The 23105-nt window shown below is 46.5% G+C and overlaps 9 protein-coding genes and 1 non-coding gene across 10 annotated transcripts; 4 read left to right on the top strand and 6 right to left on the bottom strand.

Annotated features, from left to right (window-relative positions):
* The first annotated feature begins 20 nt into the window (after positions 1-20).
* BGW36DRAFT_318103 (putative centrin-binding protein Sfi1) lies at positions 21-4112 on the top strand. The gene is made up of 2 exons (XM_046212595.1): positions 21-379; positions 451-4112. Exons 1-2 carry the CDS (start codon positions 316-318, stop codon positions 3612-3614), a joined length of 3228 nt encoding a protein of 1075 aa, XP_046073034.1. The 5' UTR covers positions 21-315; the 3' UTR covers positions 3615-4112.
* Positions 4113-4469: 357 nt separating this feature from the next.
* Positions 4470-8794, top strand: BGW36DRAFT_396315 (WD repeat protein; the record flags this gene model as incomplete). Its single annotated transcript, XM_046218144.1, has 7 exons — positions 4470-4550; positions 4630-4818; positions 4881-7151; positions 7202-7639; positions 7691-7937; positions 7989-8239; positions 8288-8794. 7 exons carry the CDS (start codon positions 4470-4472, stop codon positions 8792-8794), a joined length of 3984 nt encoding a protein of 1327 aa, XP_046073033.1.
* Positions 8795-9606: 812 nt separating this feature from the next.
* BGW36DRAFT_426269 (uncharacterized protein) lies at positions 9607-10297 on the bottom strand (the record flags this gene model as incomplete). Its single annotated transcript, XM_046220240.1, has 2 exons — positions 9607-10227; positions 10283-10297. 2 exons carry the CDS (start codon positions 10295-10297, stop codon positions 9607-9609), a joined length of 636 nt encoding a protein of 211 aa, XP_046073032.1.
* A 1005-nt stretch (positions 10298-11302) lies between these two features.
* On the top strand, positions 11303-12515 carry BGW36DRAFT_460463 (D-isomer-specific 2-hydroxyacid dehydrogenase family protein; the record flags this gene model as incomplete). The annotated part of the gene is made up of 2 exons (XM_046222093.1): positions 11303-11944; positions 12016-12515. The coding sequence occupies exons 1-2, from the start codon at positions 11422-11424 to the stop codon at positions 12513-12515; spliced, it is 1023 nt and encodes a 340-aa protein (XP_046073031.1). The 5' UTR covers positions 11303-11421.
* Positions 12516-12851: 336 nt separating this feature from the next.
* Positions 12852-13783, bottom strand: BGW36DRAFT_358096 (putative phosphoglycerate mutase; the record flags this gene model as incomplete). Its single annotated transcript, XM_046213937.1, has 4 exons — positions 12852-13078; positions 13129-13291; positions 13340-13693; positions 13748-13783. 4 exons carry the CDS (start codon positions 13781-13783, stop codon positions 12852-12854), a joined length of 780 nt encoding a protein of 259 aa, XP_046073030.1.
* A 511-nt stretch (positions 13784-14294) lies between these two features.
* BGW36DRAFT_426266 (putative oligopeptide transporter, OPT family) lies at positions 14295-16754 on the top strand (the record flags this gene model as incomplete). The annotated part of the gene is made up of 2 exons (XM_046220239.1): positions 14295-15143; positions 15195-16754. The coding sequence occupies 2 exons, from the start codon at positions 14295-14297 to the stop codon at positions 16752-16754; spliced, it is 2409 nt and encodes an 802-aa protein (XP_046073029.1).
* A 499-nt stretch (positions 16755-17253) lies between these two features.
* Positions 17254-19176, bottom strand: BGW36DRAFT_358094 (uncharacterized protein; the record flags this gene model as incomplete). The annotated part of the gene is made up of 2 exons (XM_046213936.1): positions 17254-17757; positions 17812-19176. 2 exons carry the CDS (start codon positions 19174-19176, stop codon positions 17254-17256), a joined length of 1869 nt encoding a protein of 622 aa, XP_046073028.1.
* A 1335-nt stretch (positions 19177-20511) lies between these two features.
* On the bottom strand, positions 20512-20591 carry BGW36DRAFT_t28. The gene has a single exon. It is a non-coding gene; the product is annotated as a tRNA-Arg (tRNA).
* A 200-nt stretch (positions 20592-20791) lies between these two features.
* On the bottom strand, positions 20792-21531 carry BGW36DRAFT_318090 (uncharacterized protein). The gene has a single exon (XM_046212594.1). The coding sequence runs from the start codon at positions 21329-21331 to the stop codon at positions 21176-21178; it is 156 nt and encodes a 51-aa protein (XP_046073027.1). The 5' UTR covers positions 21332-21531; the 3' UTR covers positions 20792-21175.
* Positions 21480-22841, bottom strand: BGW36DRAFT_294271 (putative cell division protein kinase; the record flags this gene model as incomplete). Its single annotated transcript, XM_046211078.1, has 4 exons — positions 21480-21665; positions 21724-22554; positions 22617-22719; positions 22780-22841. 4 exons carry the CDS (start codon positions 22839-22841, stop codon positions 21480-21482), a joined length of 1182 nt encoding a protein of 393 aa, XP_046073026.1.
* Between the last annotated feature and the right edge of the window lie 264 nt (positions 22842-23105).

Below are 23105 nucleotides of genomic sequence, written 5' to 3'. Positions count from 1 at the left end.
CGCACTCTAATTTGACGGGCCCACAAGGCAGCACCCATCTCTCGGCGGCTCGCAAGAATGTTCGTCGCGACTCGCGACTCGCAGCCAGTGAATAATAACAACAGGCCCGGCTGCCGTGTACGATGGAGAGCCACGATTTGGAGTGAGCTTGCACAAATTTTGGCTTTTGGCGACTCTCTGAATAATCCACGGCCTTGATTCCCTGATCAATACCCGGCGTCGTTCTCATGACAGTCTTGATCGCCGCGATGATCTTAGGCGGCTCTTGCGTCAATGTAGCTTCAAAGAAACGCTCCATAGCTTGCTCCTCTTCCGATGCCTCCAATACCGGCCCAGCGTCCGACTCTATTAGATGAGAATCGGTCACTGTCTGATCAAGGTTAGCCTCGAAAAATGGGGAAATTGAAATTTAGACGTCGTTTCAAGATCTAACAAGCGCAAAATCAACAGATGTCGGACTTCTATTTCAAATCATCACCCGCGCCGAGCAGAATCCCGATGTAGAACACTTGCCTTTTCGAGCGCTCTTTGCTGCCTACGATGAAGTTCTCGCCGAACATGGCCCGGACGCTGACCCGGAACAAGCTTGCATGCGCTTCTTGTTCAAAATGGGCTCAAAAAGCTTTGGAGCCCAACCATTGTTTGATAGATTCGAAGATCATTTACAGCGAATGGGGATTGTGCTATCATTTGACGACACTGAGCCTGATCGAGATCGAATACACGCGCAGAATGCCTCTTTCCCAGGACCAGCTAATGTCGAAGAACATATAGAGGGATTCGCTGAAGACATAACTCAAAGATCTATTCGAAGGAGAGCTTCTTTCAATTCAATGTACGATATTGGTGATGATGGAACGCAGAGACATACATACCGTCCGAGCTCACGATCTTCCATGTCGCGTCTGGAACTTGGAAAGTCAGATTTCTCAGAAATTGATGAGGATGCGGTCCAACAAGATGCCCATGGCGACTCGGCTAAACCATCTGATAGGACTCAATTGCTGGCACAATTCCTGGAAATGGGCCGTCGGCTGATGGGAGGCTTAGATCCATTGAGAGAAACCTCTCAAGTAACTAAAACTCATACACAGCAGAAACAAACAAACGGCCATTTAACCTCCTCCTCTTCTTCATCTCATGTCCGGAATGGTTCAGGTATCTCGTCTTCAAATGGTAATTTCTCTTTGGATATTGACGAAGACCTGAATGCCAACGATATGAATATGGTTGATGAGATTGGGCCTAAGCCTAGTCTATCCGACTTACTGCGAGATGCATCAACTTTTGCAATGTATCGTAAAAGAGCGACTGCGCGAAGAGTACTCATACAATGGCTGGAAAAGGCTGTTCGTGTGCAACAATCTCATCGAGACATGGAGATAGCGGCTCTTAACAGGGATCGGGGAACTCTACTTCGCCAAGCGCTTGATCTTTGGCGAGCAGAGCTTCAAAAGAAACGCGAAACTGCTCACACCGAAAGGTTCTTTCGACACTTAGAAAGACGTGCTGCTAAGGCAAGAGATCTATACCTAATGACAAAGGCTTTCACACATTGGGCACAACTGACTGCAGACGAAATATCCAAAACATCCGTTGCTCGCGAGCATATTTTGCGACTCAAATATTTCAATGCCTGGCGCGAGATAACAGCAGTCAACGAGCTCAAGGCTCAACGTTTTGCTCACAGAAAGCCACTACAATTTTGGAAGAAGAAAGTCCAGCAAATCAAGGAGAATGAACATACTGCCGAAACTACACATGCTACCAATATTAAGCTGAAATATCTGAGAATTCTACGATGGACTGTATATTATCAGCAGCGAGCTCCTGAATGGAGCGACCATCGGTTAACCAGGCGGTCCCTTCTTTCATGGATTCGTGCTTTCAGGACACAGCGAGAGCGCGAAGCCGAGATAGACTATGCTAACAGGCATGAACTCCTTCAGTCTGTATTCCAAGCCTGGTCACAAAAATCACAAGCAGTGTTGACTGCTGAATGTGAAGCTGATGCAAGATATAACAATAAACTTCTTGTAAATGACATTGAGGTTTGGCATGCCCACACCCGGCTACAGGCAGCGGCTACGCATGTTGCTTCAAGGGTAGACACACGATTCATGAAATCGGCTCTTGCGCAATGGAGATCACGCGGAAAATCCGTCCAGCAAGCGGATGATTTTAATCGTTTGCGAATTATGCGGAGCGCTTGGACAAATTGGAATGACCGATTACGCTGTTACGCGTTGAATGCACGCATTGAGGAACGTTTGAAGATGGAGACTCTGTATAAATGGGTTCTTATTGAGAGATGCCGTCTCGCAGAGCGAATCAGAAACCAACGTATCCAGAGGGAGAATTTCTCCGAATTCATAATCACTGCGCGAAACATGTCAAGAGAATTGATTCAGCGAGAGGATGATTACGTTAAGAAACGGAACTGTAATGCTCTACGGTATCGTTTCCAATCTTGGAAAAATAAACTCGCAGTCCAACGACAGAGAGAATATGTGGCAGCAGAATTCTATGCGCCTCGGGTCGAACAAGAAGCGTTTGTTATTTGGTCATCCAAGTACAAAGACATACAAAAACTGGAAAAATGGGCACATGGGGCTCGTTTCTATTTTTCTGCTACAAAGACTTTAAAGCAATGGCAGAGTGCTACTGCTGAGGCATCCAAGAAACGTCGTCAGGAAGCCTATATGATCATTCGAAGAAAGGTTAAGATGAATCTTGCATCAAGCGTCATGACCACATGGTATCATAAGTCGCAACATGTAATAAACCTAGACCGCGAAGCCGATCAAGTGAACCAGGAGGCCTTGCATTCCCAAAAATCCGAACTTATTCAACGCTGGCGCGAACGGACTGCCAGGATTACGCAGGATGCCCAGGACGCTGAAGTGTATTCACACCGACAACTCGCTTATAACATGCTCAACAGGTGGATTGATGTTCATGAAAGGGTTCAGGGGTTGAGTGAACAGGCTGATGGGTTGAACTTGGTCCATGTCTCCGGGCTAGCCTCTGCACAGCTACGCAAACTCAGTCTACGTATATTTCAGATTCAAAGCACAATCGAAACGGCAGATTCCATGCATGATCGCATTCTGAGGAAGCATCATAGAAGCATGCTCCGGCATTGGAACAACAGAACCAAAGCCCAGCGTGAAGCTCGAGAGACTCGCGAAACTGGCGAGTCAACGGTATCCACGATACCCGAAATTACATATCTAGAGCCTACTACTCCTGCTGCGACATTTATTTCCACAATTCTTCCCGAATCAGAGCATACACTCAATTTCACCGACCTCATGTCTCTGCCAGAACATCAATTAGCTTCAACAACCCCTATTGCTACGCCTGGATACCTAGCTTCCCCTTCAAGACGAGCTGCGAGGGCTCGGATGCTCGCTCAAATGTCTACAACACCTGCAACGCCACTCTACACACCTTTCGCTAGCCGTCTCCGAGCCGCTATGGGCGGTGACCAAGAAAGCACCGCTAGCAAACTCGAGGGCCGACATAACTCGGTGGGCACGACGGTTCGTTTTGCCATACAAGAGCCTGAATCCCCAAGTGAAGGACGGAGATCTACTAGACGAGAGGGGTGAGGCCTCTGACCACTCTCTTCCACATTATAGACACCCATCACCTCTCACTTGATCGTTTGAACATAATCTAGTCGACACAGAATATTTTCTTTACTTACCGTGCATTTCAGTGGTTTGTAACTTGTGGCGTTTGTGATACCCCGGCGATTGCATTTGCAGTGTTACTTTGAATAGCTACTGCGTTGGCTCTGGTTTGATTTATTATGTTGGGTTGGATGTATCTCACTTCCCTTACTTGCTTTCTTGGATATGAATTACGAGTGAGATGATTAACGAGAATCCACTAAAGGAGTAAGCAGAGTTGAGTGGATTTTGATGCTCGCTAGCCTATTGTATATTCTACTGCATGTAGCAATTACTCATTGTATAGATTCAATTAATCGATAGACGTTCAATCTACTCGGACGTGCCTTGTAGATTCCGCACGTGCTACTTTAATGTAATTAGATAGGGCGAATCGGAGGATTCGTAAGGGACTCGGGTCTCAGTCGACAGAAGAACTGCACGTACAAAACTATCGAGTCCGTGGATTTTTTGCCAAAATATAGCGTGTTTGTTGTATTGATCTTGCCGGAAACAGTGCTGGTGCATCAGGTGGTGAGTGTCACACGACGGATAATAGGCCATCGCTGACGTCGATAGCGTACGCAGTTCCGCGCGCCGGGGAAGCCAGTTAGTTACATAAGTCAACGTCCGATGACTGTCAGCTTCTCGATATCAATGCAACAGCGCCTCCATTCATATCGTGATTTGTCCTACGACCAATAATCCCTCTACAATTCTCGGGGCCTGGCGATGGTTTAACACGACGCAACACAGTACTCACAGTGGACCAGAAACACGATCGCCCTCCCCATGCGGGCGGTTCTGCCAGGGCGGCCTCAAACGAAGCTCCAGGCTCTCAGCACTGCGCTGTGGGATGGTATTCGGATTGTTGTAAGTCTCTTTGCTGCGATATATATTTGCTTCCTTGAATTTCGGGTCGCCCAATCTCTAATCGTCGGGGCTTTTACAGGCATACATTTCTGGACATGCGCTTGTTATCCTGACCGGAGCGCAAACGCTCCTGCAGACCATCTACGTTGACGACACGGATTGTCTCGAGGCAATCTCTATCGATGAGGCAACTGGTCAAATTGCAGTCAGTGGAGGATCGGATATCTTCATCTACCGTCCCAATGGCTTCAAGGGGGAATCATTGAAGGTCCGAGCCCCTCGTTGCAGAACTGTCACGCGTGTAATCGAGCTAATTGCTTTGTCCATTAGTGGTCTCTAGCCTTTGCGTTTTGCTCGGAAGACGACGATGAAGATGTGAATACCCTGTCGTGGGGTACATCCAATGAACTCCTCGTTGCCAACTCTATTCTTTCTGTGTGGTTCCTCAACGACAATCCCCGTCTCGTGTGGAAAAAGAAATTGGCAGGTCTCGCAAAATTCGCCGAGTTCTCCCCCGATGCGGAATTTGTGGCGACAACAGGGAAATATGATCAGCTTGTCAAAATATGGAAAAGACTATCTTTTGGTGCTGATGATGTTCGATTTGAGGTGTCTTATCTTCCTCATCTAGCGACTGTCACCAAAATACACTGGCGAAAACCATTTCATAGGGAACAATCAATAGAAAATGTATTGTATACAATGTGTGCAGATGGTAAAATCAGAATTTGGGCTGTTTCCGATCACCAAGCTCTGTCGGTGATGCATCTTTGGACTGAGATTGATATGAACGCTTCCATTCAACCTAGAGACAGCCTCCATACTTCCAATCGTCGATATGGGTTTATTGTTGATGGCCGGGACTTCCGAGCTGCAACTGAGCGTGCCGTCCAAAGAAATACGCAACAGGATAACTTGGCCCTGGAACACCTTGTTGAGGTAGCGAACAAAAGCCCTGATGTTTGCATTATTATCGATGACTATGGCCATATGTGTGCATGGGCCGTGGATAATATTGGTGGAAAAGCCAAGTCTGCAGCCGACATTTTCAATATTTTACACATAGAGGGTTTACAGTTCTCTCTACCTAAGAACGCCTCTCCGCAAGAAGACTATGCACAATTTTATTCCTTTGGTACTTCCACGGAAGAAGAGTCGTTGTCAATACTAGCTCATTACTTCGATGGGAGGATAGAATGGATCGATTCCAAGGTCGACGTACTCTTCGATCCAACGCCGCGAAAAAATCGATTAACATCCCGAGGCATCTGGTCTGGCCACACAGAGCCAATTAAGAAGATTGTTCGCAATGCAAAGGGCCATGTCCTTGTGTCACGAACAGATGATAACAATGCGATGATCTGGCGTCAGAAAGTCAGAGGCTCAGGCTCCATATTAACTAGGCAAAGCTCGCTTTCGTCGCAAGAACATATTCACCGAACGTGTGTCATTGGGGATGGACACTTCCTTATCAATCTTCACCATAACAGCCTATCTCTATGGGATATTCAGTCTTCTCCGGCTGTCATGTTGGATTCTCGTGGCTTCTCTATTTCTAGCAAGCCACTTTGTGCTCTAACAGTTCCGAACCCTGATTCATCCGACAGTATGGTCTATATTGCTACAATAAGTGCAGATATGAAGGGCATAGCTTGGGAAGTCGACTTGTTGGGTGCAAATAACGACAAGACTGTGACTACCAGTGAATCCGCCACAGTTTTGAGACAGTTCTGTACATTTGATATGGGATTGGACGAAGATGTTGCCTACGTCTTAGCAGTGGACCCCGCGGGTCAGACTGTTCGCAGCTCAGGGTCGCTGGATCTTTTTGCTGCGGATATTGCGCTATCTTATACTACAAAAGGAACTATTCATTCATGGGCAGCCAAGGTTGACAAAACAAATCAAAAACTAGACTGGCTGCTTACGTCGACGGTTGAGACGGGCGTGGCAAATCCATCTCTCGCGAGTGGTAGTTCAATCAGGAAGGCTGCTCTCGTTGACCAAGAACGCACACATCTCACTATTTGGGATACTAGTGGGGCTCAACTAGAGTTCGAAGAGCAATTTCCAGACCACGACATGATTCGAGACCTCGATTGGACGTCTACTCCAGACCAACAATCAATTTTAGCTGTCGGATTTTCTCATAAAGTCATTCTGCTCTCCCAACTCAGATATGATTACCTGGATGCCGGTCCTTCATGGACCCCAGTTCGAGAAATTCGCATCCGTGACTTAACTCCACATCCCATTGGGGACTCGTGCTGGCTGGGCAGCGGTAATCTTGTCGTGGGTACGGGGAATCAACTCTTTGTATACGATAAAGGGGTCGAAGCGCACAGCCGATTGGTCTCTAAACTTCGCATACAAGCTCGTAGAAGCACATTCGTGGATCTTTTCGATGTTGTTAGCAGACTAAACGGGCCTTTGCCAGTCTACCATCCCCAATTTCTTGCTCAATGTATTTTGTCAGGGAAAACGAGTCTGGTGCACCTCATCCTTCTAGGCCTGAATAAAAAGTTGAAGTTCTACACGGAAGGTGACGAAATCGATACTTTTCTTGAAATACCCATTGAAGAATTCTATAGGGATAATGATGTGAGACCTTGCTGCATATAACATTTTACGTCAACGCTAACATTAAGTAGGATTTACAGAGGACATCTTGGAAAGGATTACGATCATCCACTGATCTTGATGACCATGAACCGCAAGTTCTGAATGAAAACGTAGCAGCAATTCTGAATGAGAACCTTACTCGTGTCACACTTCCACAGCTTTCTAGCCACGAACAATTCCGCCTCGTTGACCTAATTGAATGCGTTGCTACAGTTGAAAAGCATCGTAGGTCCATGGATGCTAATGCCGCCCGATACTTACTCTTTTTTCGTCATCATATGCTCCGAAGAAGTCAGGGAGTTGCCAACAAAGACACCGTCTCGTGGCGAGAGATTGTGTGGGCTCTTCATAGCGACAGCCAAGACATTATCGCCGATTTGGTTTCGAGACAGTTCAGTGGTAAAATGCTATGGAAGTCGGCGAGAGAAAGTGGGATTTTCATGTGGCTGTCAGATCCTACTGCCTTCGTAAGTTGATACCCGTTCCGGGGTATTGTTCAAAGCACTAACGGCAGGAAGAGAGCCCAACTCGAAATCATCGCTCGGAATGAATATACCAAAACGGAGGAGAAAAACCCGATTGACTGTTCACTTTATTATCTAGCTTTACGAAAGAAGAATGTCCTCCAAGGCTTGTGGCGTATGGCAACGTGGAATCGCGAACAGGCTGTCACACAACGCCTGCTAGCAAACAATTTCGAAGAACCAAGATGGAAAACAGCAGCATTAAAAAACGCATATGCGCTGCTCGGCAAGCGTCGATTTGGTACGTGGGTCATCTGGATAGTGAATTCATGTGGATATCTAACTTTAAAAGAATATTCGGCCGCTTTCTTTTTGTTGGCAGATCATTTACGTGAAGCTGCAAATGTATGCATAAACCAGATTGGGGATATTCAACTGGCAATCACCATCACAAGAGCGTACGAGGGTGATGATGGCCCTATTCTGAAAGAGATCCTAGAGGGTAAGGTTCTTGTAGAGGCTGCATCAGAAGGCAACCGGTGGATGGCATCCTGGGCTTTTTGGATGTTGAATCGAAGAAGTTCAGCGGTACGATCCTTAATTGTAAGTATCACTGGGAACATAACAAGTGACATGGCTAACGGTAAGCAGTCCCCAGTCGACACTCTCATACCACCAACGCCTGCATCTCCTGGAAGTCCAGGTATGATCTCTCTCCAAGCAAGATCTTATCTTTCGAATGATCCTGCGTTGGTGGTTCTATACAAACACCTGCGCGAAAAGACATTGCAAACTCTCAAGGGTGCAACCCAAATTCCACCAGCTGCTGAATGGGCTTTTGTACTGCGCAATGCCCGTCTCTACGATCGTATGGGCTGTGACTTGCTAGCTCTTGATCTTGTAGCCCGCTGGGAATTCCTTCGGGCGCCTCTACCTCAGACTCTAACTCCGTTCGCCGATACCGAGACAGATTATCGCAAATTTCTCCGTAGACGCAGCAGTCTAGTCATTGCGGACCTGCCGCTGCGACTTCCACGTGAAGCAGCCCAAGAGGCTATTAAGAGCCCGACAACACCAAAAAGGCCACAACCAAAGCCTAAACCTACTATGTTCGAGGAACCGGATTCCAATTCGTTGTTAGACAGTTTTGGCTTCTAGTTATGGTGTTCCACCGTGTCACGGAGATCTTTGATGCACCCGCATGCCTCAGGTCTACTCAGGAATTCCAGATGTCGTCCCGAAATTTCTTATCCAAGCTGTTGTAGGGTCTATTGCTTATCGATATTAATGAATTGTGTTTGTAAAGTGATAACATGTGAATTCATCCATCTAGTCACCCGTACGCCGTATCTGCCATCTACTATCGTTATCACCTCCCATGCATAAAAGGCCTGTCCCCTCGCTGTTCTAGCCTTCAACTCTTCGCCGTCTTCATTTTCCCTCCAATATTAATTTCTCTCACTCGGTCGCGCCCGTCGCCTCATTCTTACAGATGCCGTCCACCACTTCTTTTTCTCCATCAGAAATTACGGCTGCGCCGTCCTCTCTCGCTTCACCTCCACTGCTCAGCTTCACTTCCATCCCCATCCGCGTGAGCTCGCCATGGACTTAATACGGTCATCCTCCATTCTACTCTATTTTCTTACGACTTTTTAGAGTCCTCCGTTTCTTTACTTGATCTGACTTGTTCTACCTCATCTTTCAAGGTCGATATCGGCTCTTCGATTCCCCTGTTTATGAAAGAGACTGACCACTAACTTATTCGCACAGCTTCTTTTCAAGGCTGATTCCGGCTTACGCATCTCCCCACTCCTGGGCACGGAGCAAAGAACAAGGGAATTGTCATTTCAATTAATGCGTGGTCTCGTAACTACCGTACAGTTATATCATCAAATGTTCCATATATACCCAATAACCAACTGAACAAGAATAAACAAATCTCACGACTTTCCGGCATCTCTTATTGGGATTTAGCCACGAGTAGGCCGTACCCTCGACGTAGTATTGCGATAAGGCCCTAATCTTCCTGTACCAACTTCTTCACAGTCCAAGCTGACCCATACATCAGTCCATGCCCCGAAGTTCCTAGGTGTGCATCCACTCTTAGCAACACGGTTCTTTACCGGAGCTGTCAGAAGGGGCTTGTCAATACACGCGGCCACTTCGTGCAGCGTTATATTGCATTCTTGAAATAGTGACACGGCGAGCAATTCCACTTCAACAGCGACGGAGTTGGAGTCCATGTGAGTGGGTGTAAGGATAGGCACTGATTGGCATTCACCCTGCGTCACATTGACTGGTGCGGATTTGAATTCTTTGGCTGGTTCATCACTGCTAGCTGCGAGGAGTGCTCGGAAGAGTGACTTTTTCGATGACATGGTTGGTGCAGTATGGTGGGCAGAGGAGCTAGGAGATGATCGAGCGGAAGCAGATGCAGCTGATTGTCTCGGTGAATCTAGAAAATCAGCAAGGTCGCTCGTGGTAAATACGTCGTCTGGGCATGCTCGATAGAAATCGACCCAAGCTTTGCCGCTAGTTATGGCGTGAGTGGGTAGTGAGCAAAGAAGAGCGAGGGAAATTGTAGAAAGAAGCTATCGAGTAATGTGTTAGATAGTAGCCGAACTTGGAGAGCTACATACAGCTTACCATTGATGATAGCATTTTTATCATCAGCTTGATCTGTGTAGATACCTAATTGATTTTACAAATCTGTTTGGTGAAACAGTATAAGTGTAATTCAATAGTAAATTTTCTTGTGGTAATGAGTTGGATATTTTCGAATGATTAAGAATATAAAATACAAGGACAATCAGTCTAGGACATTAAATACTACAAAAACACGCATAATTGGTGCAATACGTGCCTGTTCATGGCTAGTATATCAGCCTGCCACACACTTTAACCTTCGTCACAAGTTCATGAGAAGACATCAGGAATGTATTTTACACACCAGAATAGAATTTAGTAATCTTTTGGGGCAACCAGAATGCAAGCACGCGTCCGGAGAGTTTGCTTGCCGCATTCTTGAGGTGCATGACAACATTCCGCCACGTCACAAAAACCTTCAGTGGACTCGCCATGCCCAAGCATCTCTGCTCAAGAATTTATCCAGAAATTTCTAGTCCAAGCTACTGCAGGGTTTATTGCTTATCGATATTGTGTTTATAAAGACGTTCGACGGCGTTGGTATGGAACGAATTATAGCTCACATTCTGCATATAAAACAACCATTCCGATTAAGGAGGCATCAACAATAAACATTTACATACTTTTATAGCAATAATAAACACATAGTCTGTTTAGACAATTTAAATAATCGATAAAGCAAGGATGGGATGTTCTCCTTTACAATACAATAAACATCGACCAATCACAGGCAGAAGTCGCGGCTAGTGGGTCACATAGTAACACTCTTTATTGGCCAATCGATGCATAAAATGCCAAATCACGAATTAATCAATTGTTAGAGACATTCGGAGAAATGACCATGTCCGTCTAGAGATGAAAATACTTTTCAAAAAACCACTTTGGCTTAAAACTAAGGAAAACAATTTCCTGATGGTTGGTGGTAATTAATTACTACTTATATGGTAGATTGTCAAGGCCCACTGTTGGTATTTTTGGGGTATAGACATGTCTTAGGGCGCAACGATAACACATATGCGGGGCAGCTCTTTGAGATTTTCGATAAGGGCGTTGAGAGGAGTAGAATACAAAAGAACGTCTTTCTATTTAATACCACTTTAGATATTTGGCAATTTTCTCTTACACAAGTCTGCGGGACAATGTCAACAGCCACAAACCACCATATAGTCGTCGCTCAGGCGGAAGTCTTCACTTCCCCCCTTCAATTTTCTGCACCGCCTGGAATAAATATCACCCAAGAGCTCTATCCCAACACAACCCCCGATCAAGTCCACGAGAGGTGCCGCAATGCCACTATCATTGTACTCAGCTACCTGCGTCTCGATGCAATAGCCTTGTCCGAAGCCATAACGCCAAACCTCAAATTCATTGCAATCGCCGCCGTCGGCACAGACAGTGTGGATTTAGAGGCATGCCGTAAGCGTGGAATCATAGTTAGTAACTGCCCCGCGGCGAACGTCGAGTCAGTATCGAATCATGTTATGGGCATGTATTTTGCGGCGAGAAGAAACGTGATTCGTATGGATCGTGTCGTCAAAGACGGCAATTGGTTTAAGAATGGACATGGACCTCTAGTATCGGGCAAAATGAAGGACAAGAATCAAGAATTGTGCTTGACTTGCGACGAAGAAACCGTAGGAATCTTAGGGTACGGATCTGTAGGTAAGTCTTATTTCTACAATCATTATATCCTTTTTCGCTTTTTGATGTCTTAACTAATCTATCATTGATAGGGAAGAAAGTAGCACAGCTCTCAAAGGCTCTGGGAATGAAAGTATTAATAGCCGGTCGAAAGGGGGCGAATGGAGAAAGAACCGGCACCAATATAGAACGAACTCCATTTGAAGAAGTCCTCAAACAGAGTACAGTCTTGGTGGTTGCTGTGCCCCGGTGTCCGGAGACCATGAATCTGATATCGACTACCGAATTCCAAAAAATGTCGTGCAAAGCAGTCCTTATCAACATTTCCCGTGGAGGCATAGTCGACGAAAACGCACTTGTGCAAGCGCTTAAAGACAGGAGCATATTTGGTGCGGCGACAGATGTTTTCGGTACTGAACCGGCTTCAGCCGAGAATTCACCATTACTTGCGGATGGCACGACAGACTTGAATCTGACTACAAGTCCTCATTTGGCTTGGTATGCAGATAAGACCATGGAGAATTATCTAACCACCACACCCACAAATATCCGAAATTTCTTTTTAGGCAGCCCGACGAACTTGGTTGTTTAGGCCTGATGTATGTATATGAATGTGCTCAACAATGCCTGTAAATGCGTGTTACTAGCCCTGTGATCCAACTAGTTCCATGCTTACATATACAGATATAGATTGATTGATTGATTCACGCATTATACCCTAATATAGCCCCCTAACTGGGACTCCTCCAAGGTCGCTAGCGGCCTAGCGGTTGGTAGGCGTTTTCTTGGTATAATGTACAAGCGTCTCCCCGATATATATAGATATAGATATGTGATACATTTCAAAGATCTAAAAGTCGTTATATCACCAGTTTGCAGCTCTAGACGCCGAATCGGAATTCCTACATTTATAAAGGAATTCCATGCATCATTTGAATTGTTCGTTAAGTTTCAAAGGATTTTGAAACCCTCGGTCCTCCCAATTCTGTACTGTCGCCAAATACAGAGCATCTTGCCCTTCCTTTGTAGGTACTTTCTCATCTGCCACACCCCTAGCTTGTCGAGACTGATCTGTCTCTATCATTGCCGCGTCATCATCATCTTTTGAACTAGCAAATTGGTAGCTACGAAAATCACAGTTCTGCCATGCGCTTGCTATCTTAAAATATTAGAAGCGGGGTCAGATTAAAATTTTTGGTGCCTACCATGCTCATCAGCCTTTATTCCCGTCCAATCTTGTGTGAGGTAGTGCAAAAATCCCCCATGACACACAACGATCAATTCTTTCTCCGGTCTCTTTCTCAACCACTGTCGAGCCACACGGGCACGAGCAATCAGGGCATTTGATGATGGTGCCCATTTACCAATCTAATAGTTTTATTAATAATTGCTTTGTAAAAAGTGAGATTTTGATACCTTTGAATTCCACCCTTCTTCTACTAGACTGAAATCAATAATTGCGGCCTGCTGACCAGCATTTTCCTGGGAAAATTCTCGCTGCACTTCTGCAATACTACGACCAGTATCGCAAGCAACATCGCTAGTTTCTTGGAGTTCAGGAAGAGCAATTATCTTGACCCCGCGCTGGATTGCTGGCTGAAATGAGCATAGTGCAGTTTGGAGAGTTCTGCGCAGAGGGGATGAAACTATCAACTCGACCGAAGAATGATTAGGAAACCGAGTCTCGAGGGCTCGGCATTCTTCTATTCCAACCTCTGTAAGCTTTGGGTCAGGTATTAGATACGCATCGCCCCCGAGGTTATGCTCTCCCTGTATCTATGTAAGCCATATCAAAGAACAGAAACAGTTGAATGTTCATAATACCTGGGCATGTCGCACACAGTGAACCAGAGGCGTCATAAAAAAATTCGCCAATTATTATATACAATAATTCAATGTTTATACAGTTCTTGACTCCGACGTCTCAATATCCGTCAATCGATATGTTAGTGAGCGCAAGTTCTAGAAAGACGAGCTGATTTCAGGATATTGTTTCTGTTATATTGTTAATGATCAAATAACTGTATATGCAGCTCCTTTTCTCTGAAGAACACAAAATTGAGAAATAAGTTGGATTGGCAGTTTTGATAATTTTATAAGGTTGGAGTGAGCAATGATTGAGGCTGATGCCCCACCGATAAAGGCGGCCCAGTGACATCACGGGGATTTCTTAGTAATGGAGCTTTGCTTCTCCGCACTCGCCGCCTTGCGCTCTCGTCTTTACTCTCATTTTATGTCAATGAACTCTTGTCTTCCAATATTTGCATATTCATATATAGCCATGATTTTGATACATACTTTATAATAATAGATTTACGCGCGGCACCTATTGGACAGAGACCTGTCCAGAGGCTCAATGAACTACCAGACGATGGCCTCCACGAGCAATTCGTCGAACACTCATACTGACGTCGGTAGAGACAGCGCAACTGCAGATACTCATGATCGTGGAAATGAAAATCCAAATACGGAATATGAACATAGTACAGCTTTCACTGCGACGAAAGCTCCGGTTACCTCGGCGCAGAGCTTTACGCCACGCTCGCTCGCCGTCGGCCTCATTATCGGAACATTGATTATCTTCTCAAATACATATTTCGGCCTCCAAACTGGCTGGATGAGTCTTATGACTATGCCGTCATCGCTAATCGGCTTCGCTGTCTTCAAAAGCCTCTCGAAGCATCTCTCGTTCCCCTTCACGCCAGTCGAAAACGTTCTCATTCAGACTGTTGCCGGCGCAGTTGGAACAATGCCATTAGGGTGTGGGTTTGTGGGTGTTATACCAGCATTAGAATATTTGTTAAGAGACGGTGCAGACGGGCCGTCTGGAGATGGCGGAATAGGCGAAGGTGGCCCACTAAATGTTGGCTTTTGGAAGCTGGTAATATGGAGTCTTGGAGTCTGCTTGTTCGGTGCAATCTTCGCTGTGCCCTTGCGGAAAGAGGTAATCATCCGTGAAAAATTACGATTTCCTAGCGGGACTGCCACAGCATTAATGATCCGAATGCTACATGGAGGCTCTAGAGATGAAAAGACTGGAGAAACTACTGAGCAGACTCTAACAGGCGAAGACAGACTGTTGAGTCGTGGATCTCTACCACAAGAGCGATCAGCAACATCCAACCTGGGATCAATAGAGCCTACCAAGAATGACAGAAGGAAGGATTGGAAGTCAAAGATCCGCTTGCTTATTGGCGCCTTCGCTGTCTCTGCTATTTATGTGAGTGTCAGTGCGACGCCATGGATGAAATAAATTTTCTAATAATTACAGACCCTTTTTTCATACTTCATTCCTCAAATCCGGGACCTTCCCATATTTGGATTGTCACTTGCTCAAAATTGGTTATGGACTTTGAATCCTTCTCCTGCCTATGTCGGCCAGGGAATCATAATGGGACCTTCGACCTCCATGCATATGTTGTTTGGCGCTGTCTTAGGGTGGGCCATCTTGTCCCCTATTGCCAAGAACAAAGGCTGGGCACCTGGTCCCGTAGGAGACTGGGAGAATGGAAGCAAAGGATGGATTATCTGGGTATCACTGGCTATTATGCTTGCTGATTCCATAATCAACCTAGGTTGGCTCATTGCTCGGACTCTGTACGAATCCTTTCCCCGACTCGCAACGAAACTACAATCACTACGGCAAAATGGGATCAAGAGACGTAACTCAAATTTCCATTCTCACATCAGATATTCCACACTTCACTCGTCCTCCGAACCGGCACCCATGCATGAGAATGAGGATGAGGACGAAAAAGACGACGCCCCGGCATCTGAGTTGATATCGTCTCGAACTGTTGCGATTCTTCTTCCAGTCACACTGGTATTAAATGTTCTTTGCATGCACATAGCTTTTGGGGACATCATATCGCCCTTTCTTTCAACGCTTGCCACCATCCTAGCTGTTCTCCTCTCCATAATGGGCGTTCGAGCTCTCGGTGAAACAGACTTGAACCCGGTATCTGGTATCAGCAAACTCACTCAACTCATATTCTCCCTTGCCACTCCTGCATCAATGCACACCCGTCGTTCCGCCGTCGTCACAAATCTGCTCGCCGGCGCAGTATCCGAGGCCGGCGCTCTCCAAGCCGGAGACATGATGCAAGACCTCAAAACAGGCCATCTCCTCGGTGCAAGCCCCAAAGCTCAATTCTACGGCCAAGTCATCGGTAGTCTCTTTGGCGCCGTTGTTTCAACAGCAGTATACAAGATGTATGTCAACGTATACCCTATACCCAGCGACCAATTCCAGATCCCCACTGCGTTTGTGTGGATTTTCACTGCTAGATTAGTCACGGGCCAAGGTCTTCCACCAATGGCGTGGCAAGCGGCAATTATCTTTGGTATCATATTCGTGGTCACGACAGTCTTGAGGATTATAAGCACTTACAAGAAACCATTCAACCAATCCCCTCCATGGCTTTCATTCGTACCCGGTGGCATCGCAGTCGCAGTGGGCATGTTCAATGTTCCTTCTTTCACGCTCGCACGCGCGATTGGAGGAGCGATTGCTTGGTGGTGGGCTCGGCGGAATCGAAAGGAGGTCCATGAAGATACCAGCTTATCTACTAATCCAATTGACCCAAACCCGACATCCATCCTTGCTGCTGGTTCGGCCACCGAAGAACAACATGACGGGGAGGAAGAAGGAGAAGGGGCGGAAGACCACCATCCGCTAATCCAACGTCAAAAACAGCACACACCACCACCAGCAGTTGAAGACGAGTCATCGTCTACTGTGGTTGTTCTGGCATCTGGACTTATCCTCGGTGAAGGAGTACTTAGCATTCTCAATCTAATTCTAGCTAGCATGGGCGTTCCCCATTTATAATAATGATGTTCTTTCTTTTCATTTTTGCATGAACTCACATTACCTTTGAGATATTTTGCACTCGATGTTCGGAATACTACCTTTAGCATTTAGATATTATACAGACGCCATATGTAGACAAAATACTAGTTACTGATTGATATCAACTCTAAATTGGCTTCTCTTTTATAGGAGTATTATTCGATACATCTACAGAAACCGACACTTCACTGTGGAAAAAAGTTACATGACGTGAAGTTAAATACATACATTCATATACAATATGTGAAGAAAGCAAGTTGGCCCAAAAATAATAGATCAAAGTCAGTATCAGAACAGTGCCCATTCTGATAAACACATGACCAAGGCGATAAAAATAGTGGCTAAGAATTTTAATGTGGAAAGGCAAAAGCCTAGCTCCACAGAATATAAAACAATTGTGCACTAGCTGAAGGTGAATCAACAAAAGAGGGGGGTATCGCTCATGAAATTATGGACAAGTCAGATCAAGTTCCTAATGCTATTGCGAGCCAGGAACAGGCTTCCTTCCAATATGTGATTCAGAGCGCTCGGGGGCTTGCGTTGGAGGACCGGGTAAAGGTCCTGTTGGTGGAGCAAGGGGACTTGGACCGGCTTGAACGATCGGTGGCCGTGAGTTTTGTGTGGAACTGTTGCTACGAACTCGCCCGCCGTTTGGACTTGATGGACGAGACGATCCTCCGGGTGTCAATGGACGGGGCATATCCGGTGACATTGAGCGTGAAACTGGGGGAGGAATAGGGAATTGCGAGCCTTGTCCCGTGGGTGTCATAGGACGACCATCCTGGTAGAAACGGGGTGGTCCTCCAGACGGGGGACCTCGACCACCCGCCGGAGACATTGGTCTACCATTCGGTCCCATGTATTGAGGGCCACGGGGACCTTGGCCGGGGCCGGGAGGTCTTCGGGGTTGTAATGGGCGTGCAGAAAGACAGCTGCGTGGCGCGATACCTCTAATTGATCCATCCATCGAAGAACATTGAGCCTATTTGTCAAATTAGTATAGTGAATCTGGAACAGACGACTTGAGAGGACTTACCCATCCGTCGTCATATGCTTTCAATATTCTAACCAGTTGACCGGCGCGCAATTCCATTTCGTCTGCCAGGGTAGGCGTGAAATCCATTTGGACACGATGAACATTGCTTGAAAATGGTGCACCACCCACAGAGGGCGATTGGGGACGAGAGCCTGGACCACCGTCGGGGCTTCCTTCCCGGTACTCGGGGGAGGGCGTGCGTTGTTGAGGATGTTCATCGGATTTTTTGGCCACGGCTGCTGCTGCTACAGCCGCTCCAGCAACTGCTCCAGCGGCAGCAGTTTCACCTGCATGATCGGCGGGAGTGCCTACAGAAAGAGAGCTCGGAATTCCAGTACCACTTCCAGTTGGCGAGGACGTTAGATCTCTAACTTGGCTTCCTCCTACAGGGTCATCTTTAGGGACAGGCAATGGCGGAGACGAGGACTGGGAGCTAGTGTCAAATGGATTTGCTGGGTCGTTGAATGGGTCCTGGCCTGGTGGCGAATGCGCCGAGCCTCGGTATGAAGCGGCAGCACTTACAGCTGCGCCGACAGCTGCCACACTCATACCACCAGCAGCATATGCGTTCCCGTTAGCACCTGGGCGCAAACCAAATTGAGAATTTGGGCCTGATGAATTGGGGGCATTTGACATCGGTGGCTGAGCGCCTGCCACTGGTGGCCGCGGGCTTGGAGTAAAGGGCTTCTCTCTGGCTGCAGCCGCTGCCTCTACTGCTGCTTCTGCTGCCTCAGCCTCTTTCCTATTTTGCTTCTGTTTGTGCAGCCAGAAAAGTATCAAACCGGCAATTGCAGCTACTCCGAGCAGAACTCCAATAGCAATGCCTGCTTTCGCCCCTCCAGAAAGACCGCCAGAGCTAGATGCGGAAGGAGTAGCAGAAGGAGTAGAGGAGGAGGTGGCTTGATCTAATGCGGCGCTCAAGGACGTAGTAACCAGACTGGTAGTCGCAGCGGCTGTCGAAAAGGTGGTGGTTGTAGAGGGTTCGCTTGTCGTGGTTGACGTGGAACTCGTCGACGTATCTGTATGTGTGGTTGTATGTGTAGTTTTCGGGTCCTTTTTAGTAGTGCTTGTGCTCGTACTTGTGGATTCAATTTCCTTTGTCTTCGTCGTTTCAGCATGCGTTTGTTGAACAGGTGGTCCCTTCCCTGCTGGGGCAGTAGTTTGGTCGTCACTTTTCGAAGTTTCCGTGACAAGTCCACCAACAGGCCCCGTGAAGGTTGGCTGCATTGTCACGTACACAATAGCAGTCGTCTGCCCAGCATTTGGGTCTTGAGTCGAAGTAGGGTCGCTACCAAATCCAAACCAACTTTCGACATCGGAAATGAAATCACGCTTAACGTGATGATGATGATGGTCGTGTGGCATTTTGGTTGATATTATCGTCGACCATATAAAAGAGCCCGAATAACAGCAAAGTCAATGAGGCCAAGAACTGGTGACTACCGGGCGAAGAAGCCACAGATGAAAACAAATCCTCGAAATCGAAGAAAGTCAAGTCGCGACCATTCCCCGATGGTGAACGCGAGTGAAGAGGGAGTGATGTTGTGACGTTTCCGAAAAGAATGTGGCCCGTTGATGCGCGGGTAGGTGTCCAGCGTCAGAAAAAGAGCGTGAGATAAAGAACGTAGATAGACTACAGCCTACAGCCTATGACAATCGATATGAGGCTGATCTGCGACGAGCATCGGGACTGCAGCAGGATGCAAGAGTGGAGGCTGTTATCACCTGAAAGAATGGAATGTTGATTATGCAGAAGCCACGAGGGGGAAGAGGGAAAGATTCAGCGCACTCGGTATTATTACCTGGAAGCATAGGTTGGCAAGCCACACAGAGCAGGCATTATATTGCGACTTTGCTTGGCCTTGGCCTTGGCCTTAGGGGCCCGTGGTAACATTAATGATATCGGTAGTCCTAGGCTGCGAGGGCCAGTTTAGGTCGCAGCGGTGTTTGTTCCAAGGCTCTAAGGGAAATGTGATTACCGTATTCCTGCACTAGCGGGCGGCTGATGTAATTATATGCTTCTATTGGACACAATGGAAGCGTTCCTGGTAACAATACGGTAACAGAACCCGCGCGACACACGCCCTTAACAATGAAAAATCCAGGGACAGGAAGGGTTCGCGCCAATCACAGCGGGAGCACCGGATGTGTCGGAGCCTCGCTTGCCCGGATCAGGCTAGCCACAGTCAGCCACTCTTGAGAATGACCCGAGGTTAAGCCAGGCCCAGCCTAGCGCAGCCAACCTCATTTCCTGCCAGCCTCACATTGGCCTGCGAAGCGGAAATGAGTCGCTCTCGCGTTATGAGTGGCCTCAGTGCATCATTAAAGGCGTGAGGCGATCTTTTTTTAACTTGAAACAAGGGAAGAAACCGGATGACTTCAGAGGTTTGGATTATCATTGCAAAATACGAATAGTGGTTATCTGATATTCTTGAATATAGATATGGCGCTGTCCTATCATACGTTCATGATGGCTCTGAATTTAGATTGAAAGGAGATGCTACAATTATTAATAATTAATAAGTGATTCTAGTACTCGCGTTGGTTGATCTATTTTTGTAGTTTTGGCTACGAGCTCGTGCCGTAAAAAAACGGGGAGATTACCACGTTAGTAAAAATCTTTGAGTAAACCAAGCCTTGTCTAGCTATAAATCCCTAGAAAGGGAAAAGGGTATCTTGAACTGTGGTAAAAAAAAAAATCGACCTACGCAGGACTCGAACCTGCAATCGCCTGTATATCCGCACCGGAAACAGACGCCTTACCATTAGGCCAGCAGGCCGCTAGCAATAAATTTTCCAAAACTCTTTTATGAATGCTTGCTAGGATCATCTCGAGGCCCGCTGAAGCTTGATACATAACTATCATTTCTTATATTAGCTTTTAAATTTTATATTAAACACACGTCTTTGGGGTATTTTCTGATTAATGTCGGTTTTTTTTAGCTTCTCGACCTTTTTGGGAGGTGGTGTGCCTATGGTTAACTTTCATAGTCATCAATTTTTTGCTGAGGTAAATACAACTGTAGATGTTTTATACAGCTATATATCAGGCGATTACTGACAGTGAACTCGTCTTTCCGGACTAATGTTTTCCAATATTCCTCGCAGTAATCGACACAAAGTAATAGAAGAGCAAATTCAAGAGTAAATTGAAGTTGATATATTAAAATGTCAACCGGCTGCTTCTCCAATGGGATCTCGTCAATCGGGATGCATATGTCAACTAGTAGCTACTGCATTTGAGGTTTCTGAATCAACCATGCTTGTTTAGTTGACACATAGAAATGACCAGGGAAAAAAAACCATTGCGATTGGTTTTTTTCATGTATGGTTCATAGATGGAAATTGAATAGAAGCATCTCAGCTATTTGCCTACGATACCTTTTCTAAATGACCATACTATAAGAATGAATACTCTGTAACTAGTGCCAAACCAAGAGACTGAATATACCCATAGCGCAGAGAAACAGAAACGAAATACGCGGGACTCAAAACCAGTAACCACAAAATACTCAAGCATATTCTTGTTGATGCCCGCTCCAAGTCTAAAATCTAGGAAACCTGTCACACCGAAGATCGTAGGTAAGGCTACTGGAGCGTATATAAACGAGATTTGCTTTACACAGAGAGAAATGGGTGCTGTAGAGCCTACAAACTGTTAACGGTCGCTAATTAATAACAAATAAACCGAACCATACCTGTAGCGCTGTCAACCTTGAAGAGCTCTCATAACAGATTAACTGGCTGACCAGGTCACGGCTATGAGAAGAAGCTCCCTTGAGTATCTCTTCCCATGGCTTGGCAGGGTATTTATGAAATTCAAATTTCCCCCAATCTGGCAACCTCGCAGATTCCTATGCAGCTGTCAGCAGGCATATCAAGCATAATGATGTCACTATTCAGATTACGTACTGGCCACACGGAGCTGTCTGGTGTTCCCAAAGTCTTAAATATCGACTGTATCAGTGCAAGCTCACTGCCGAGAGGTCCTGCGTCAAACACCTGGCGATGATTTATATCCACAGCTTCTGCTACCACGCAACCAGCTGCCCACATATCCAATGTCGTGTTGTAATCCTTTGAACCGAAGAGAAGCTCTGGCGGCCGATAACAGGTTGTTCCAACATCGGTAATTTTCCGCGTCTTCGGTTCAGAGCCTGCATCACCGTCTTTCCATGCGATTCCGAAGTCAGCTAAGTACGCTGGCCCCGCAGGGCTTTTCAACAGTATGTTAGAGGGTTTGACATCACGATGTATGATACCCAGGCTATGCACATGTGCTAGGGAAGTGAACAGATCTCGGAGATGGGACCTGACTTGCAAGGGTGTTAACACATCTTGATGAAGGAGCTCGTCAAAATTTGATTGCATGTATGGGAAGACCAATATCAATTGTCCGCCCGGCAAGTCAAATGCTTCGAGCAATGGGATAACATGCGAGCTCGCCGCCTCCTTCAGCAACCGCAGCTCGCGCTTAGAATCATGAGGGGGACCCATGAGATGCGGGGTGGTGACTTTTAACGCAAGTAATAGGCCATCATCGTTTTTGGTGCGGTAGATGGTAGAAAGTAGCCCGTCGGCATGGTGTCGGCAGTGTTGATATTTACCAACCGTAGTAGTACCCTCTGGGTATTGCTCTTCTCCTTGATCGGGACTATAATGTGGGCTATCGATCACAGGAGCAACTGAATGTTGCGCCTCAACTTCGTCAATTGCTTGCTGCCATAGTTGATCGTATTCGCCCTTTAAGTTACCTTAGCATACACAACCTAAACCAGCAGACAATAATCGTTGTAGATACAGACCTTGGAAGCTGCCTTGCTGTATGCTTCACTCTCGTACCGCTTGGCGTGCGATTGAGCTTCTGTGAAGCTTGCAGAAGGCGAGGCATTGCGATAGGCAGATGTGCTAGACAAGCATGAGACCGCGCAATACAAATAGACAGAGCTCAACAGAGCATCGGCTTACATGGATTGAATTACTGTTAGCCGATCTGTGAAACCAAGCGCGGGCCTCCAATCGTCAGCCATGTTGCATCCGACATAATAATAGTTATTGGTTTGAACTGCTGTTGGTGTAGAATTGAGCGCTACTAGCCGAATTGGTTCGTTAGTCTACGAGTGGACGGCAGAGTCGGAACGCTCAACACTCATTTCTGAGCCCTGGTGCAGCAAAGGACTGTATCGCTTCTTTCTCAGACCGTGAGCCTGGAGCGAAACAGGAAGTAATTGCTAGCAGACGGTCGTCGTGGTGATCATTGCTGACGCGGGGAGACTGTGAGGGAGCAAAAGAGG

The sequence above is a fragment of the Talaromyces proteolyticus genome (genome assembly GCF_021365285.1).
Source record: "Talaromyces proteolyticus strain PMI_201 chromosome Unknown BGW36scaffold_5, whole genome shotgun sequence".
NCBI lineage: Eukaryota > Fungi > Ascomycota > Eurotiomycetes > Eurotiales > Trichocomaceae > Talaromyces > Talaromyces proteolyticus.
The sequence above is the reverse complement of the archived record's forward strand: the minus strand, read 5'-3'. Positions and strand labels throughout refer to the sequence as shown.